The sequence below is a fragment of the Dermacentor albipictus genome, chromosome 10, assembly GCF_038994185.2.
Source record: "Dermacentor albipictus isolate Rhodes 1998 colony chromosome 10, USDA_Dalb.pri_finalv2, whole genome shotgun sequence".
Classification (NCBI taxonomy): domain Eukaryota; kingdom Metazoa; phylum Arthropoda; class Arachnida; order Ixodida; family Ixodidae; genus Dermacentor; species Dermacentor albipictus.
In genome coordinates this window covers 66,402,736-66,422,496 of record NC_091830.1, presented here as the reverse complement: position 1 = coordinate 66,422,496, position 19,761 = coordinate 66,402,736, and the positions used below count along the sequence as shown (strand labels likewise).

Sequence of the window (19,761 nt, the reverse complement as noted above, 5' to 3'; positions counted from 1 at the left end):
CATCGCAAATTAAATCTACACAGAGCTACTAACTAATGGCAGGTTTGCAACCTCCCCCCTTTTTTCATGGAAGGGAGGGATTGCTATCATCTCATAATTGTTGCTCGTCTTACTGTCCCTCCTTGTATGACTATTCAGATGTATTACTATTCTGGAGGCGAAGCGAGATATCCTCCAGCCTTGCATAAATAGTCACCAACGCATACGATCGCACGACCATTCACAGGCACTGTTCTCACCTTTTTTTTTATCTCCGAACACGGTTAACTCTTAACTATTTAACGTCTCAATGTGTACATGCCCATGCATTTATGGCATAGTTTTTAGACATATTGCGGTCACTTTAGGTCCATTTACAGCCATATACTACATACACCATTTTACAGAGCACCGTCTCACATCATTAATAGCATTGTTCTGGCGCTCTTTGACCACAATTCGCCCTTGCGCCATTAAACACCGCTCATCATCATCAGGAGTTACTTACAATTATGTTTACGTCTTCGAAGGCAATAAATCTGACTATGGGCGGAAGTGCTACATGCGTCGCTCCGATACAAATGTGCCTCAACTCATCCAAAGTTAAGCGGGTAAGTTTTCTGCACGATTGCACTCTCGCCTTTACGGGATTCCCTGGGCGCCATTTGCTTGTTAATTACAGCCGCTTCTTTTATTTTATTTGGAGTGTAATGCGCAGTATTAGTGAATAGTTCCGTGATACGAGTACAATTTCTAATAACGCAAGCATACTTCTTGGAGTATTACAATAAACTGAATATTTATAAAGTATGTATACGTTTTTGCATACATGACCAGACAAGAGGTATAAAATGTCTGCTGTATTGACCATTTGCCGTCATGCACATTTACCCAATTTGTGGTCGTTCGAGCATAGAGCCATTTCGTGCATTTACATGCCAAGCAACAAAAGCGCTCAGGTAAACAAATGCATAGCAAGGGATTTATTTCGGAAAACCTATTTTTTACCGAGGCGCTCAGCGGCACATGAGGACTGTGTGGTAGCGCTCCAAGCACTCTCCTGGGTGGACGCCCCAGTTTGCACCGCACGTTTGTAAGGTGCTTTGCGTCACTTTGGTCGAATGTGATCTGATCCAAGGATGCTTGCTGACGATTTCAGGGCGAAATACGTTCATCCGTGCCGCAAAAAAAAAAAATTATGTTTTGATGCGCGGAACTCGGGTGGTATTTCATTCATAAAAGGCACACGCACGCTTCCCGCCACCAATCGCGCGCAAATTTGTTCAAGCACGGAGGAAGACAAGAATGGGCTGCCCTCGTCCTGCGAAATCTACACTGCTAAGGGCACTTACTTGTCGAGAATGCTACCGATAGATAGCGCTGCCAAACCGTATAACCGGCGAATGCGAGCACGTCCATGTGTCACGCGCTTTCTCAGATCTGAACGGAACAGATAATTTCGCCTATCAGAAGCCACCCTACAATGCGCGCAAAGCGCAAGTGACAGGATACAAACGCAGGGCGTTTATATGCAGTGCTGCATACTGAATTTACAAGTATGCACATGATCTCACACGATCGATTCAGCTATTGTACAAGTTAGTGGCGAAAGAGACCTGTGATTTCTCACATCATGAAACTACCAAATAAAATCGGTTTATTTCGAAATTACACGCGAATATTGCAGGAAGTCTAGCGATTAACATAAGTGGCGACTCAAGAAACGAATGCGTGTTCTTTATTTCACATATTCCCTCTTGCAGAAGCTTTACGTCGGCCTTTGGATGCTGGGAAGCAAGCGGATGTAGGTAATGAACAGCTCAAACGGAGGCTTCTGTCGCTTCACTGCAATACCTCTTCACTTTGGATAATTATAGTACACGAAGGGAAATATGTAAATATTATTTTCGCCTCAACTACTCATAAAGGAGTCTTAATGCTACGATCTTGGTAAGGGTGCCCAATTTGCTTAGAAAACGTAGCGTGCTATGCCGAGGATGTATGCCTTACCACAGAATCCACATTGACGACATATTTACCTTGTAGAACATTTAACACCATTCTTGGCAAGTTTCAGTTTGCAAGCATTCTGCCTTTATGCAGTCATTTTACATGGCTTGCACAAGAAGCTCAAATACAGTATTCATTCATAACACTTCTCCTTCTGAAACTTTACATGCATATGACGCTTTATAGCACATGTTAAGGAATTTTAAAAAACGCAGTAAATACTCATCACACATTGTACCAAGCAGAACATTGGTCATAGTGCTGGTAAACACTTAAAAACGTACTCATAAACCTGGAGCCCTTGTACGTCACTTTATTGCAAAGGCAGTAACTAAGCCTCCCCGTTCATATTTCGTGCCTCGATCCATTACCGATTGCATCAGTCATAGTTTCTTTTAATCTAACCAAGGTGCTTTGCTCTATCCGTCGACAACACCGGACAAAGCAATTGCATACCACTAATCAGGTGCGGAGAAATATGAAATGAGCGTTCACTGTTTATTCCTAATGCTGCTAACACAGCCTTAAGTATGGAGATTTTGTCACAGATTGTACACATTACGCACCTGATTTATATAAAAATTATTTTATTTCAAATTCCTGACTGCTTTTAACACATAGGCAAACATGCTCGAAACGGCATCGTGCCACTTATGAGCAATTGTTGCGATTTGTTTTCACAAAAGCAGTACTTAAGCACATGCATAGAACTTAGTCGACACACTTGCCATGGCGTTCTCTTTAAAACTCCATTTTGCTTGAATTTTGTAGTTATGTTAGGGTAGGTGACAACATTTGAGCTAGTTGTTAAGGATACTGGTAAAGCCATGGGGCACTTTTTCAGTAATTTATGGCAAAGGCTGTACTTAAGTGGCACATTTGAGTTTTGAGCACGCGCTATATAATATTTGCCACAGTTGCTTCGAATATAAACAAGGTGGTGTGTAAAATTCAACAGAACAGATTGGTGAGCTAGTTTGTGCTGCACGTTAATAGTTTTCCGCGCAAAGAAACGCACGATACGAGAGAAGGCACACAGGACACAGCGCTGTATATTGTGAGCCCCCTCTCGTGTGGTACGTTTCTTTGGGTTAAAAACCAATAAGGTGTATCATCGAGGATACCGGACAAAGTATTTGCATACCAAATGTCAGATGAGAAAAAAAGGAAATGAAGTGTTCAATAATTATTTTCAGTGCTTCTATTCCATACAGAAGCCTTAGCTTATTTCTGTCACAGAGTGCAGCTAACACTTTCTCCATTTTTTTTCAGTTTGAAGTGCAACACTACATGGTTCCAACTCTCTTGAAACCTATGTTGTATTTCTGCCATAATGGCAGGCACAAGGTAGCCCTTTTGATAGACCGTGTACTTCGATTTTGTGAAAACCTTTATGTTCAAAGACGCCAGCAGTCGCAAGAATTTCACAGCGCTGGCACCACTTAGTAAAACGGCCCCAGTTAGCAGGTTGTCACCCGCTGTTATGCCGTCGGTAGCGCGATGATAGCTCCAAACATTTTGATGGCTTAAAGCGAATGTAGCGATTGCGGTCAGGAACCTTCCCTGTGTGTGTTTTGCAATAGTGCAGATCTCTCCAGACTGACTGCAAACACTAAGGAGCTCCCACAAGCAATCTTGAAATAGAATGTATTTTATCAGTTTCATGTGTTGTTTCATCCCTGCTAAATATGTTGTGGTACTATTGATCATGGTGCTATAAAAACGCATCAAACTTACAGATAAACGCTGTCAACCGACAGTGAAAGGTAACTGGTATCCTTTCAGTCAGTGACAGGGGTAGCGGTGTAGCGGTGGCAGACATCTCGTTGAAGTCATAAGCACAGGCCTTTCTTCAAGGCGTTGGCATAGACCTAGGGGCAAACAGCAGCCCAGGTCGATTAGGTGAGGGAGCAGGATTGCACAGTGAGCAATTCACTCAGCATACATTGATGTCCGTCTGTGTGCTGCAGCTCCTTCTGTTGATCCTGCACTGTTTAACTAAGATGGGGGACCAACAATCCATTGTAAATACGTCTAAAAGAATTTTGCATAGAACACAGTCGCTAACACAGAAGGTGAAATAAATGCAAAGACATGAACATATACAAGGAAAATGTCAGCCATAAGTTAAACATAACAAGGACAAATGCCACTGCAACTAGTATTGCTTGTTAGTTCTTTTGGATAGTCCCAGTAATTTTTGCACAATCTACAAGTTTTTTTCTTAACATCATGCCAGACCAGGGTTCCTTGACAGATGCAGATGCTTTGTTGGAGGAACCGGTACAGTGTAATTCAGAAAACTAAGGAAAAATGCAGCCAAATTAAGGGAAGGCAGTGTTCTTTATAAAGCACGTAGAACCTATGATAGGCTCTGTTTACAGATGCCAACCCCATCATGAAGAAAACTTGTGCCATCTCGTACATGCAGTCAAAGTGCAGCTTCTCGGCGCTGTTGTGCACTATCTCGCAAAACACAGCGACAAACCTCATGCTACCGGTAGCACAAGTGACCCAGTGCCAGTGTAAGATAATGCAATAAGATTTCACTGGTGGGTGGAAGTGCCGTGCAGAGGCACCTTTATTATCACAAACTCTCACATCAGTGCCTTGTGCTACAGTTTGCGATTTAGTTTCTCAGACGAGACTGCTATACCTCAGGCAGAATTAGTGTTAGGGTTACCAGGAGAATTGCAGATTACAGATATTAGGAGCTGGTCACAAGGTGAACTGCAGTACAATAACAAAAACAGAATTATAAAGGGTATTCAAGACATCCTCAATTTTGGTAACAGACTGTTTGGGCTACAAAAAAGGTAGAGGACCTGGAGTGTCAATATTGATGCACTGCTCCCGGTGCTCAATTCAGTCACGCAAAAACAAATGAAGGCATTGGTATACCAACACGAATACAATTTGATTGGAGTTGTGTTAGTCAGAAACTCAAGCATGTCTTCAGGAATTACTTTAGGAGGCCTCTTAAAAAGAATGAAATGAGGAGTGACCCACTATGAATAACAAAGCAGAAGTGCAAGGACCTGAAGAAAAGATAAGGGGAAAAAGAAAAATAAGCAATAGACAGGATGGCCATGGATACAATGTCTATAACTTCCAGCTGTCACTTTGATTTCTTCTTTTGGTACGCTACAAGAAAACATGATTAGTGAAAGCAATAAATACAAATCACATGTTACCTGTTGAAGTGTACCTTGGAGCAGATCCAGGTGTAGGTAGTGGGACATTTGTTGATACGTAGTTGTCGTCATCACGCTCCATCTAAAAGAGAATCAGATGAACAGTACTCTGTGTGTGTTGGTAATCAACACTTGATTCTACAGCACCAAAATACACGATGAGAAAGAGACATGATAGACAAGTGCTGTACGACCAACACAGAATGTTTACTGAAAGCACATAAATAAAGGTTGCAAAATGTACATATCGTAAGATGCAAAATGGCATCTAAAATGTTTAAACATTAGCGGCAAGGTAATCTATTTCAAGCCTGAGCAACATGACAGATGGCCGCGCTACACACAAGTCACCTTGCTCGAGAATATAGTAAGGCTTTGCTATCTCACGTGCCGCCAAATCCCTATGTGTTCGCATTAGCCTGGTGTCGGAGAGATCAGGAGAGCAGCTGTACTGGTTCAAATGGCAAGAAAAACTTTGATGCTGGCTGGCTGTTTGCAAGGATGTCTTATGTTCCCACTGCCGAACAATCACACACCGTCCACCAATGCAAGGCAATCACTGACCTACCCAATCATAATGTTCTTAATAAAAGCCCATTCAATGCAGCATCGAGATCAAGGTCTACCTTACTAAAAATATTTTACTAAGCAAAGGTGCAACTTCAGACCCTATACACACTCCTAATCCTGACTTTTGTGTGTAAATGCCATCTTTCCACCAAATAACAGTCGAGGATAAATATTCGACTTTTGTTTATTTTTCTGTGTTTTTCCGTAGATATGGTGTTTGCACAAAGAAGTTAGGGGTGTGCGAAGGGACGAAAGTTGCATTTGTGCTTAGTGAGATATTTCTTAATATGGTAGACCAAGAGCTCGACGCTACATTGAATGGCGTTTCATTAAGTATGTTTACAAGACAGCTTCCCCAGACAGTTAGATAGACTGATGAGCTGGCTATGCTAATGGTGTTTTGACTTTTCTGAGTGAATTTATCATTAGGAGTCTCAAGCTGGAAGGCAACGAATTATTTGTAGGTAAGAGACAAGATAATGCGCGCGAAGTCATCGTTCCTCATGTGCACAACGTCTCCCACCGATTAAAGAAGGTTGGTGCAATATGAGAGCTTAATGCGCACTTTGACCTAAGGCTAAGTTGGCACAGACATTTGCTGTTGTCGACAGCAGGGGTGAAAGTGCTGAGCAGGAGCAGCAGGGTTGTAACATTAGGGACTGTGACAAATGTGTACTGTGCAGGGAGCGTACCATGCCCTTCCGCTTTCTTAAAAATTATCTTTTGACAGTTCAGCACTTGCTCGTGACGCCTTCCTTTTCATATTTTGTAGTGCCATGATGTATTTTCATGTAAGAGAGAAAAAAAAACATTGTAAGACTGGCATTAGTGTATATGTAGGCTGCAGGCGATGCCTAGCACAAGTTGCCAAGCGGCTGCGTAACTATGTTGGAACAACTTTATCTCCTAATAACTCAACATAGTAGCTCAGAATCATGAAGCTTACTCCAACAGGTGTCAACATCCTTCTTTGCACCAACATCAAGGGAGACACAGTTAGACTGCGACATGCTATCATCCAAAACCTGCAAAACAAAAATGTGGTATATGCACAACCACTAACCCACTGGCTTGCAATGTTAAACGTTCCAAGCACATATTTAACACCATAGCAGCTACAGTGCGTACCTCACTGTAAACCCCAACTTCACAGCTTAGGATAGATTGTGCTGCCTCATCACAGCCTTGAAGCTTTGGGGTTGCAACATAAACTCTCAAACGGGGGACCAAGAAAAACAATTAATACGATGATAAATTACTGACAGTCACAGTTAAAGTAGAAACATTCAAACGTTGTCTGATCATTCCAAAGCATTCACGGCTTGCCTGAAAGCTCATGCGTGGCACACGTAACAAAGAAAATGAAAAGAAGAGAAACATGTGTTGCACAACAAGCAATGATAACTTGAAATCAAGGCAACTCAATCATTTCGAATGCGCAGCTTAGAAGTTACTGGTCAAAGCCACTCTCTATGAACAGCACAGCATCGTGGCCACTCAGCCACTGCGGTGAGTTTTTTATACGGGTGTCACACGGCGTATTTTGGATCGCAGTCGAGCCACATTCGCATCGAATTGCGCGGTCACGATTGGATCCTTGCAAAAGATACGGGTCGGAGCCAGTTATGGCAGAGAATTTCGATATAGATCGTGCTCGGTCGCGATCGAAAGTAACAGTGTCCCACTGGTATGGATTGCGTTTGAACCCGATCGGTACTGTACCTCGGTCGAGGTCGAATGCCGCTGCACGGACACTAGCGATCCCGATTTTGCTCTATCCGGAACCAGTGGATCACGCATCTCGGTCGTAAGCGGACGCCTGTATTGTCTTGCTGTGTGAGCTCAACGTGGTCGATCCGCATTGCTGTACCTGCCCCAAAGTTTCTGTATCGAATAGCTCCTGCTTGTGTGTGTATGTGCGGGAGCCCTTGCGCTTGTGTGTACGTGCGTGCGTGCGTGCGTAGGCATGTTTATTTTGCTCCGTCTCGATCGTCATCAAAGCAGATTTTCTTCGATAAAGCGAGCGCCAACCGCAAATATTACCTGGTTAACTTCCCTGCCTGTCCTTTGCTTTTATCTCTTTCTTTCTCTCTTTGGGCGCAACCTACATGGCATTTGTTCTCTGCTCCAACGTTAATCAGTATAAGAAAGTAGCGGTCCTGATCCTGAGGCAAATAATACAGAGTGTCCTCGGGTTCTCTTACCGAAATAGAAAAACAAAACCTTCAAGCCGACCGTATTGGAACAGACCGCTTACATTATGCGTCTGATGTTTGTGTTCTGTGCAGAAATTTTGCTCCTACAGGCCGATCTTCTACCAACGGATGCTGGTGCGTAAGCGCCACTTCATACCGCATTCATTCAACTTTTATGTTTAATACGTGGCTGCTTTCTGTCAACATCGGGAATAGTTTATATGCAAGGACGCCTGTCTACCGACGTCAAAAGAAATAGTGAACTCGGTATTAGAATTTGCATGTTCGCATTTCACCTAATGTATTCCTTAGCCCCAACTAATCTTGGATGCACTTCATAGACCGCCAGTACTCAATATGCGTAGTGTCGTGGCTTATTATAGCCTCATACATATATGCCAGTGTGACTAGATGATTTAGTTAGCATTGTGTAGGACCCAGCACCTCAAATGAAGAATGAATAGTGTGTTTACAGAGCAAAATTAGTGAGGACATGAATAATGGCACCCTAGCATGCAGTTACTTTAATAGCGAAATATATGCTTTAAAGTAAAGAGCAGTTACATGTACCCTTTTAAAGCGACTAACCTTATCCGCATACATCAGCCACTTTCCCGTCAGCTTGACGGTCTTTGTTTAACCCAAAGGTAGGGTCTTAAAGACTGTGGGCCTAGCCCCTCTCACTGCGATCTTTAGTCAAAACGCATCCTTTGAGGTTCCTTCCATGATAGACGCAATCGAGCGACCGTCACACCGACCCCTTCACCACAGCACCCCACGCTGCACCTCGAGCATCCGCGAAGACCGATTACGCAAGTTGGCGCCACGAATATCAGAGGTCAATGCGCGAACTTCGCGGTTGGACCATTATATGGCTCAGCGTGTCCTGCAGGAAACGCCAGAGAGGCTGCAGCACATGCCTTCTGCATTACGCGCTTCGACTGTGACCGTACGATGTGCGATGTGACCGTACGATGTGTGTACCAACATTGCTTCACTGTCAAATTCAATAACGTGTACATTCATCGTGAGGTGCATTCTGCTGGAATTTTGCCGGCAACATGCAACGACAGTACCAGTGGCGTTAACTTTTTAAATAGATAAATTCAAACACAATTCAAGCTCGAAAGCTAGATATTAACATCTGTTTTATTTGTGCACATGCTTAAAACACTGGCGCTCTTGGTTAATATGACCAAACACTTCTTTGTTGTTTCAGAACTGTTGGATAAAACTGGTACCTCCAAAGGTTGACCAGCCCTACTTGATCAGAGGCTGATAGTCGGGGATGATTGCCGGCCGTTTCCTTCAAAGCACTACCCGATACCACGATGCAAACAGGCGGGATACGAATATGCGTTAATAAAGTCATGCATCCGGTAACATTTGTCTGATTACCGTTACGCCGCAGGTAGCGAGCAAACCCCTGACACATAAAATGGTCATATAAATTAGTTTCAGTGACGGTAGGAGTCAACCTGCAAATGGACAGAATTTGCTATTCCTTGTTTTTGCATTCGTCATTGGTTAATTGCCTTCAAAATAACTACTTCCGCATCCTTGATTAGCTGGCGTCTATTCTTATGAATTATTCTGGCGTACGAACGCGTTTCAAAATGCATAAGAATCACCACAAAACGTTCCACCTAAATCTCGTTTGAAGTCATTGTTTCTAAATAGTTTTTTATCATCTACGGCAGGGCATAATGAAGAATGACTCATTTTGCTAGGTTTTACAGAGCACCACTTTGCTGAGAGAGCTATGAGTGAATTCATTATCGCCAATGGCACAACGAGTAACTGAATGAACCATTTATTTTGCCTTGATTGATAACCCAATGTTGTCAAGGGTGTACCACCTAATTAGGACACATTAAGAAGAAATATTAAGCTTGTGAAAAGCGTTTCTGTGGCTGCAGCAGGAACTCTACTGTACGTGACGCAGGACGACCTAGACAACGGTGAGTGCTCCCCCACGTCACGCAGGCCAGTTACCAGAGCTGCTATCAGCGACATTGCCAGATCCCGCTTCATTGCCAAATTCTGCAATGGCGGCGTTAATAATAAGCCGCCATTGCAAATTAGCAAATAATAAGCCCTAGAAGCCATGTTAGCAAATCGGAGCCGACAGTACAACGGAATTTGACAGTGTCAAGAGAAGCACGCATCGTCCAGCTCTCACGAAGACCAGCTGGATGCTTCAACAGCACCATGACCTTGAAATATACATCGTCGCCACACGATGGTCGTCATACAGCCTTTATCGCGCTGTCGTTTTAGCATTGTCATTGCTTCAGTAAAGTCATCGCCGTGCCGTCACGCCACCGTTGTCAAGCCGCTCTTGTCGTTTCACCGACATAAGTGTTCCTTCGCTATTGTACAGTAAACATGCTGCTGTCATTCAATGGCTAGTATGCCATCCTTGCCTTGCCGTAATCTTGAAACAGTCGCCATCATGCCCCCATTATCAGACCGTCGTCAAAATGCCGTCGTGGCTATGCGGTAATCGTTACTCCTACTCCATTACGCTGTCACCGTCACGCCACTGTCATCAAACAGGTTTCCTGATGCGGTCGTCGTGCAACCACTGTCATCGTACATCGTCGTTATCCCATTGTGGCCATGCCGCTGCCATACCATCGTCTTCATTGCTGCGTCGTCACACAGTCGTCGTCATGGCTTCGCACGGTTACACACGGGAAGGTCCAACCCTCGTGTGCTCGGGTACGTGGTGTCGCAACACATCAAACGGCTGCTCACGCAGACGTCCCTGTGGTGTGCTCTAGGGATTAGATGACCTGCCCTACACCCCATATGAATTCACTGTGAACTACAACATAAACTACTTCCTCTCGCTCTCTTATCTACACCGCCGGCTGCTTATCTGTTAACTCAACGCATGTTTCCATACTTTGGCTTGTCGCGCGCCTCTTGGGTATTATTTTTAGGACCATTCGGTGCCGTTTGATTTCCCAACAGATGTGCTACCACTAGAACAATTCGGTAAGAGCATTCTCGCGTCATATGAAATTACACCGGTAACGTGAGACCATTAGTCGGGTGTCTTAGCCAAATGGGCTGCAAATCAATATTATTTAGCAAATTTTATTCTCGTCATCTGTTTTCCGCATGACTATCTCAGCAAGGTATGCGCCTACCTTTCATTGCTTTAAAATGTGACTACCAACTGTATTGTAGTCGTTCGCTAACTGACGGTCATTACTTTAGCATTCTGCGTAATAACTCTCAAACACACTTGATCTTGGTTTTATGATTCTTTTCCAGTGGCTATGGCTAAATATAAGCTTAGCCAATAGTGAGACTGCTGACGGTCTTTCGCATAAAGTGTTTGTCTTCCCGCCACGGCTCGCAGTAGCTAAAACAAGTGAACAGACACGCTACTATAAACGACGGACTATGCTTTATCGTGTTCTTCAACTTATCAACCTTGTGTTACTGGACAATTTCACGAAAGTAAAGCCGATTTCACATAAGGCTTTCGCACGGGGTCATGAGACACTCGGTATGGCTGTGCAAACTAAGGCTTAATATATTGTGTGCACTATTGACCTCTGCCTGACAGTGATCATTATTTTTTACAGCAGCCAGAAATTGATACAAACCGCAAGTCATTACTAAGCAGCGTCAGACTTAGCTATTGCGGCATCCGAATAAGCTACATACACTAAGCTTCTTCGAAGCCACTGAATATCTATAGAATGGAAGTGTTTACGCTCCTCCGTTTCCTCCATGATAGAGAGAGGCAAGGTTCATGTTGAGCCGTGTTGAGCACAGAGAGAACTCGAGCACTTATGCTTAAATTTGTGGGCAATACAGTGGAGATTCCTAAAGGCAACTACCATAGAGGCTATATGAAGGAAAGTTGAACCTTAAGTAGAAATGACACTTTACCCCTTTGGGATGGGACTTTCCAGAAGTGAATTTCTGGCGCGTGTAACATGACAGAAAGAAAAATAAGGCCCTCTTTCAAGAACACACTCACGTTATCTAGCGGGTGATTCGAAGGAGATGAAGAAGAAGAAGAACAGAGCCCGTCTTGCTGCTCGCTGGTCTCACTATCGTCCCGAAGATTCCGTAAGTGAAATTTTCACGTCCACTCATTACAAATGAAAGCGATGAGAACAGACGTTATCAGCATTTACCAGCTGTTTACGAAGCACAAAAATGAAGACTGTCCTAATCAATTACATGGCAGCTGTGGCACTTGCGGCAGAAGCGTCGGCTGCTGCTCAACGTTTCCCAGAAGCTTCAGGTTGTCTTCGGGGCATAGTTAGATGTAGCCAATAAATTTATGGAATTTATTACGGAAATTTAATTTGCGGAAATATAAGACTTCATTGCCTCACTTAAGCCTGTCGGGGGGGGGGGGGGGGCTCAAACTCAGCTTAGGGCTTTGGCTGTCCATAGGATAGCAGGTCTGACTACCGTCGATGTGGACGCTGTAGAATGGGCGAAAATGCAAAGGACGCTGTTGGATGCCAACACTAGATTGCATAGCAAGGAACCACGTGCAATGAAAGCTAATGTGACATCCTGATTTCGCAGCACGACCCATATACTGTATCTGACGTAACATAATGTATTTAACTCAACTGCTACGCCTGTTGTGCCGCTCTTCGAGAAAATTATAGCGGTGCTAATAACGTTGACGACGAGCAAGTGACACGTTGTTTCTTTTAGTTCCCAGTTTTCTACGCGGTCTCTTTGAGTGCACAAGCTGTCTAGTACTCTGTATATCATCATCTTAAGGGTGTAACTTGGTGTCTCTAAGAAAAGAAAGTGATCTGCAGCGATGATTTCCTCGTCATTCATCAGCTATGCATATAATCAGGACATCATATTGATTAGCCTAGATTAGCTCTATATGCACGGCAATGGTGACACCCAAGCGAAGAAAGGCGGTGCGAAAGCTTCCGCTAGAAAATTTGAAAAAAGAAGAAAAGCAGACTTGCGCTGCCTGGAAGGATCAAAACCCAGTTTCCAATGAAGTTATTTAGTTTGAATAGTTATAAGAACTTTAGCTGCATATAATAATATCACTTACTTTAAAACGTCGCCGTACGAAGCTGGTTCGTTCCAAACTACGTGCGCAATTTCGCACGCAAACGCGAATATTTACCCTCTGAAGGGCATTAATACGCAAGGTAATGCACTAGTGGTAACTAACTCAGACACATCAAATTTTGCGTACAGATAACCCAAACTGTGCCCCTTCTTTTTGCTGAATGCGAGGTACTCTTCTTATTTAATTTTTTTTCATTAAGAATTGTGAAAAAGCGCCTGTGGCATAAGGGATTATAATAGGGCCTTTGCCGGAATCCGTAGCGCTCTTAACTGGTGGTTTCGCGCGTTCTGCATTGGATGATTTACGGATGTGACGCGTTATAATGGGCTACGCAGTAGCAAGTGCGTCTTGTGTAAAGGCGTTCATGCATGTGATTTCTCTTCCCTGACAGCAAGCAAAGTACCTACTATTGCAATGGCCTAACGGGCGTTCGTTTGAAATGTCTGCTATTCCCGATCCGCTCAGTCGTTTGATACTTTGCAGACAAGCACATGGGTGCACGACTAAAGCACTGCACTTCTTCGTTTCCAATGCGTAAATGCACGACTACTGGGCATTGTACACGTGGAAGATACCCATACGTGAAAGCATTTGCTTTTCGTAACGTCATCCTCGCAGTTTGTGACATTTATTGCGACGAGGAGCCTCCGGCGTCATCATGGCCACGGCGGCGCGCACGTTCCGATCGGCGTCACCGCCTTCTGAGCCATCACGTGGTATGACGTCAACTGGTACCTTGACACCAGATGGACTGTCTCCAGCTGTGCGGTCCCAGGCTGGAAACACTCCCGACGGCAGATGCCGTGAGTGAAGTTGGTTTATTGCCATTTTTGTACCTCCAAGTCCATCAGTTAAGGTACTCGTAGGCAAAAGAGTTCTGCTACAATCAGGATGACCCATCGACTTTTATAAGAGAGACTGTGGTAGCACAAAACTAAAATAAAAGTCACATAGAGTTCTCAGAACGACAGCTAGCCTAAATTTAGCAATCCAAGAAAGCTGTGGTTTTCATGGCGACGTTTCGGGATCGCGATCCAGCACTTAGCAAGAAAGTTGTGTGGAAACCGGCAACATAGGTGAGGTTTTTGAAAGATAAAGTTCTAGCCCTCGGGGTATTAGCTACTTCAGTACTTTAAGAACCGTTACTAGCCATGCTAATTAAGTAATTTCCCGGTTTGTCTAACCTTATTTGGGTTTTTTTTTCGTGCCTTCCATCAGCTACCAAAGAGCGAATACAGAGTCCAGGTAGGTGCTATCTTATGTTAAACCTGTCGGAAAAACGACTATTGAGAAATTCACGTCCATAATTGGGGTGTATGTGACGATGAATGACTCCAAAAGGCGAGGTGCTAGTTGCACCATCGTCAATGCCTTTTTCGTGGCTAAGCTTTTATGGCGCGTGCTTCGTGACTGCATGCGGCCGTTAAAGTACGGTGCAATACTAGGAGTACTAAATAAAGGTCTACTGCTAATGTCGGAGTTCGCTATCAGTAATGGCCTTGAATGGCGACCTGCGCAAAGATTTGTATCTACATAGGTCCGAAGGCTACAAAGTACCCTCTGTATTGTTGCATAATCTTCTGGCTGTTAATTTACCATCGCATAATTGTTGCAGTGTAAGCATTATTCTTGTTAGGCAATAATTTCTAGCAACCCAATTTGAATCCTAAACATTGGGAACATGACAGCGTAAGCATTTTGCGGGGCTGTGCGGTGATTAAAATATGGTGCCAGGGGATTCATGAAATTATTTTTACGCTAGAACTGTTGCTTCGTACCAACGCGAGCCAATCCTATAATGTTGAACGTACCATTAACAATGAGGGATTCGGGAGGTTCTGCTTGAAGCTATGATCCTAATAGAATTCTTTAAAAGATCCTTTCAGAAAAATGCCACTTAAAAACAAACGTAGTTACACCATTTGCTCAGTTCGCTAACAATATCGAATGACATGACTGGCTGTATATCTAGCTTCCCGGCAATAAAATATTACGTGAATTTCGGCATCGCATTGGAGCCCTCATTTTGCAATCATATTTTTAACGATCTGCCACATTTGTTAGTAGTGTTCCGTTGGCATTTCTTTCTAGTTCGACCATGAACTGTGAAATGAGAGTCAGAAAATGACGTCTTGCAAAATTTCCTTTTTGGCAATAATAAGCCATGAAGTCGTTAGTGGCTATAAAGACAGTATTAAAATACTTAGCTAAGCATGTACCTAAATGCACTTAGGCCTAAATAGACTACTAGGCCTAAAAGAAAGGAACATATTTAAAAGCAAGCCCCGGTAATTGGGCCACCTTGATTCTAAGAGGGGCAACAATCTACGTGAAATGTTTTATTCATTAGTCTCGAAGGCCCCGCGAAAATTTATTTTATCATCTAATAAATTTGTTCTTTTTTATTGTGTATTGAATTTTCTAAAATGACTGTTCGCGTATTTAATTCATATTTAAGGAGGGGCATCCACCGTGATCGTATTCTTTCCTTTCACGACAACTTCAAGTAATCGCTTCGATCCTTCCCAATCCGAACGATCTGATTCCGGATGCCTTCTCAATCCAAGTTAGCAGGTGCGTAGTGCCAATCGAACAGCAAGCTGCTTGTCGGAGTAGTAAGAAAAAGAGAAGCACGGCGACGCGATAGCGACGTGGACAGGGGGAAGGCAATCGTCCTCCATTATCGTGGATGATGATCGTTGCCGCCATGACCGGAACGAAAGTTATCCTTCGCCACCTTAACTACGGGAAAGAGTGGGGTCAAGAAATCGGAAACCCACCGTACTTCTCGGCTGCTCCGGCGGCGATACTGAGAGTGTTTCGCGGCGCTCTTATCGGGTGTCGGGCTACCAGAACGAACCACCCGAATGTAGCCTGAGTGCCCCTTTTCCTCCAACCGAGCACGAGCAGCATTTTGTGAGCGCTTAGAAGGCTCCAAAATGACCGCCCAAAGACACCATAGTAAAAGAAAAGGTCGCACAATCTTTTTTTTCTTGCATGATTGGATAGTTTGTATGCTACGTACAGGCCCTATCCATGCAGCATGTAAATTACTTCGCGTTTTCTGACGTGCAAGTATTCTCGCTATAGAGAGCAAGTTGTGCTTCTCAAAAGAAAAAAAACTTCAAGTAGATGCTTTTTTTTAGCAGTTGAGCAGTTTTTGAACGGTCTACTAGTGGTGAGCCATAAGATATTAAAACCGCAGTTGAATTAGTACTGGTGCCACGGTGCAGAAATGAAACCATAAGACGTTATTAAAAAGAGATCACATTGTTAAGATTGGCGCCGGTAGGAACTAAAGCGAATATTAGGTTAATTTCGTAAAAAACAAGGTTTACAACAATTACAACTTTTTTGTAAATAAATTGCTTCAGTTGCCAAGCCTTCCCGATTACATATATATGCTTGTGTTTCAATGTTGAGAATTTAGGCCCTATTCTCACGTCATTTCCCAATGCACCTGTCCGCCCAGTAGTGTCGCTTTTTGAAATCAGAAAAAGAATCTTGCTTTGACATTCTTCCATGACTGGTATATTCGATCGTTTGTTTCTCGATGATGCTCTATTTTTTGCACGCACATAAAATAGCAACGCTTGCAAAAACAACGGGTAAGTATTTCAGCACTGCGATATTGCAGACATTCATCTAGGTACACGGTTGCATTGTGAATAGCAAATCGGAACAGGCGTTTATATCAAGAAACTGGGCTGAAAAATAATTCCAGTCAATTACAAGCGCATCTGAACATCATGGCAGATACGCCGAAAGTCCACGATTTGGCACAAGTGCTTGCATTTTCTCCACTGTTCTGCAAATTGTCCTCTCAATGCGTAGTTAAATATCGTGTTTCTGTTTCTTGCAATGTCTTTTATATATGAAGTACGTGAACAAATTAAGCTCAGGTAATCCTGTTCCCGCGGTGATGCTGGAAAGCTTATACTATATTCATCCTTGCTCTTGGATGAACAGCCTCCTTTGACATACTTGTTAAGCATATTTTATGAACTGCTGAACCTTTCATCGTCGATGACTGTTCGGTATACTCGTTTCGTAGACTTACTTATGTTGTTGCACCTTAACGGAACATCAAATCCTTTCTACTCTGCCTTACCACTTTTGGTAAATTCACGAGATCCGCATTGCTGCGACAGAAAGAAGAGATGTCGTTACGCCAATCTGCCACAACGTACAAAACCATGCCTGTACACTGTCCCTGGGCAAAACTAAATGAGCATCACTGTTTCACTCCGTGGTGCAACACGATCCGCATTGCCGAATCTGTTTCCCTTGCCAATGAGTGACGTCCATTAAGGTTGCTAGCAAGGCCTAAGAACTTTGGGAAGCGTGCAAATTTATGAGGTAGTAGATCGATGTATAAAAATTGCTCCATTCAGTAATTTTTATTGAGCGTTCACGGCATGTTTTCGCGACGATTTGTACATAGCTACAAGCACCATATTGCTAAATCCAAGTAATTAAAAAAATAATCTTCAAGACCGTCCACTCACGGAAGGATTCCGGTATTCTCAAAATCGCAGTGTATGAGCGATTTCAAATTTTCGATAGTCCTACGGGTCATAAAGTAAACGGCAGGGATGCAGTCACACATGGCAGAGTTATGCGTTATCAGGCAGATAATCAATTTTGATTCGTTCCCAGACACAGTGAGTAATCCAACCATGTGACTTAGAAGTACGAAGCAGAGAGTGTAATCCCGTATTACTAGGGCCGGTGTACGCAGTACAACATGACAGCTTACTCTGGCCCACTGTAGGGTAATCGCTGTAATGGCTGTAGTGACATCGACTTTCCAGTTTCATACTCATCTAGGCTTGCTGCGAGCTCAATGATGCATAACGTACCTCAGCAGCGCTCACTTGTTGTTGGTGACGTCACTATAGCATATAATTATGAATGAATTAATTAATTAATGTGTACTCTTTAGTGGTGCAAGGGCCAGGTATGGGCCATGAGCGCCATGCTAATATCGGTCATCACTTCTGAAAGCATCTATTCTACACGACACGGTGACGTGCGATGCGTCACCGTGTATCCAGTTCTTCATTTTATTGTCATTGGAATCATAAAAAATAATGTGCACAATTGAATCTACATTTCCGTTAATATAGCGTTGGGTGATAAGCGCCTTACATGAACTATCGCGCAATTCCGGACACCTATTTGTATCGTATGCAGTACACGGAAACTTAACCTCATCGGTAATAATATGAGCTGAGTGATTATGCAATTTGGCGAAACGTGTTTTTATTTCTACAGTTATAAGCGAATGCGACTTCTAACGTCCTCATATTAGCGGCCACGGCTTTCTTTGAATCTTCAGGACTTTTGAACTTAGCTGCTAATTGGAACTGCACAGTGAAGTTAAATGCGAAATAGAAGTCTTGACCAACGTTACTTACTTTCGCTGTGTTTATGTTTTGCAGAGCGTAAGTATTACTAATTCGCTTCTTTCATGCTTTTGCGTTATTCACGTGGAGATACGGTCAAAATGAGTACGTCGTGCCACGAAATACATTAACTGAAATTGAATCACGACTTTCTATTACAGGCGCCGAGAGCACTACCGATGTGGGTAAAGTTATTCTTAGTAATGTTCATGTATGTCTACTCGGGGCTACCATATAATATCCTCTATGAGCGAGCTTTTTTGCAAAATGTGAATCAGAAGTATGCTTGTTCGGTTCACATCGGAAAACTACTTGAGAACATGAAACACGAAAAGACTGACACGTAGACATCAGGATGGACCGTATTTCTTGCATGGGTGGATGCATGTTGTGAGCGCCCCCTTTGGCACGGGGTGGTGGGTTGTACCGCGAAGCTCTTGATATTATATTTCCTAATGTCCCACCTATGTTGAAAAAGTAAAAAAAGAAAAGGAAAAAACCGTGAAGAATCCTCATCACCAAACTTTCTGAACCCCTTTGGGAACGTTGTTTCTGTATGTCTCAGCTTGTAGTTCACCTACTTTTGTTCCACCAATCCTCCACTAACCTCTTACAAATCTCTATTTTGTTCATGTGTCTATTGGCTCAATGATGTCAGCGCTACCTGAGCGCTCATGTTGAAAGATGTTGCATGTTAAGCGCCTTGGGTTCAGGCACGATTCGTCCTCATTGTATTGACTTGACTGGCTGTATTGAATAGCGTACATTCGGTAACGAATGCGGGAGTTTTGAGAACATCGACAGTTATATTACCACCTGCTCAGTGGTAATAGATATGCACTGCCAGAGAGTGTCTTGCTTGTTATGCAGTGTAGATGATAAACACTGGGAACGCGGAAACGTAAGGGAAACGGTGTTCATACATGCCGTTGTATTGTAAGAATCAGCATCCCCTTAACGCGTATGTATTAACGTTTTGACTTCGGACGAGACATAACGTCAGGTACACATAGAAAGCCCCGCAAAAATTTATCTCTGCTGGTGCGATAACACCTACCTCTGCTGAGCTCTTGACGAACGTAATAGTTATCCGTATTTTTATGTTTTTGTATGTTGTATTTTAATCTTTAATTGCATTTTGTTCTCTTTGTTCTTACAAGAGGAGGGAAGAGCACGGTAAGTGATGCGAATTTACTTGAACACCTATATATATTATTTTGCGAAAGGGCTGAAGCACTTAAAAGGCAATAACATTATCACCCTTCTTTTGCCGCACTGCATTGTGCACGTTGTTGAAGCTCAGGTTAAGCAGTATTTTT

The 19,761-nt window shown here is 43.2% G+C and overlaps 2 protein-coding genes across 4 annotated transcripts in view; both read left to right on the top strand.

Moving 5' to 3' along the window:
* LOC135899774 (carbohydrate sulfotransferase 9-like) overlaps window positions 1–9,305 on the top strand; it is a 30,399-nt gene extending 21,094 nt beyond the window's left edge. The window contains exons 6-9 of one of the 2 annotated variants that reach the window (XM_065429105.1): window positions 510–590; window positions 1,743–1,787; window positions 8,042–8,083; window positions 9,168–9,305. In XM_065429105.1, the coding sequence (XP_065285177.1) occupies window positions 510–590; window positions 1,743–1,787 (126 nt within the window). In that variant the 3' untranslated portion in view covers window positions 8,042–8,083; window positions 9,168–9,305. Of the gene's footprint in view, window positions 1–509; window positions 591–1,742; window positions 1,788–8,041; window positions 8,084–9,167 lie in introns of those variants that run through there. The other variant, XM_065429112.1, reaches the window with a different exon arrangement.
* Window positions 9,306–11,984: 2,679 nt separating this feature from the next.
* The window catches only part of LOC135898590 (uncharacterized), a 29,700-nt gene continuing 21,923 nt past the window's right edge, over window positions 11,985–19,761 (top strand). The window contains exons 1-6 of one of the 2 annotated variants that reach the window (XM_070526924.1): window positions 11,985–12,043; window positions 13,653–13,837; window positions 14,253–14,279; window positions 16,622–16,642; window positions 18,604–18,627; window positions 19,603–19,618. In XM_070526924.1, coding sequence (XP_070383025.1) covers window positions 13,693–13,837; window positions 14,253–14,279; window positions 16,622–16,642; window positions 18,604–18,627; window positions 19,603–19,618 — 233 coding nt within the window. In that variant the 5' untranslated portion in view covers window positions 11,985–12,043; window positions 13,653–13,692. The remainder of the gene's footprint in view (window positions 12,044–13,652; window positions 13,838–14,252; window positions 14,280–16,621; window positions 16,643–18,603; window positions 18,628–19,602; window positions 19,619–19,761) is intronic. The other variant, XM_065427640.2, reaches the window with a different exon arrangement.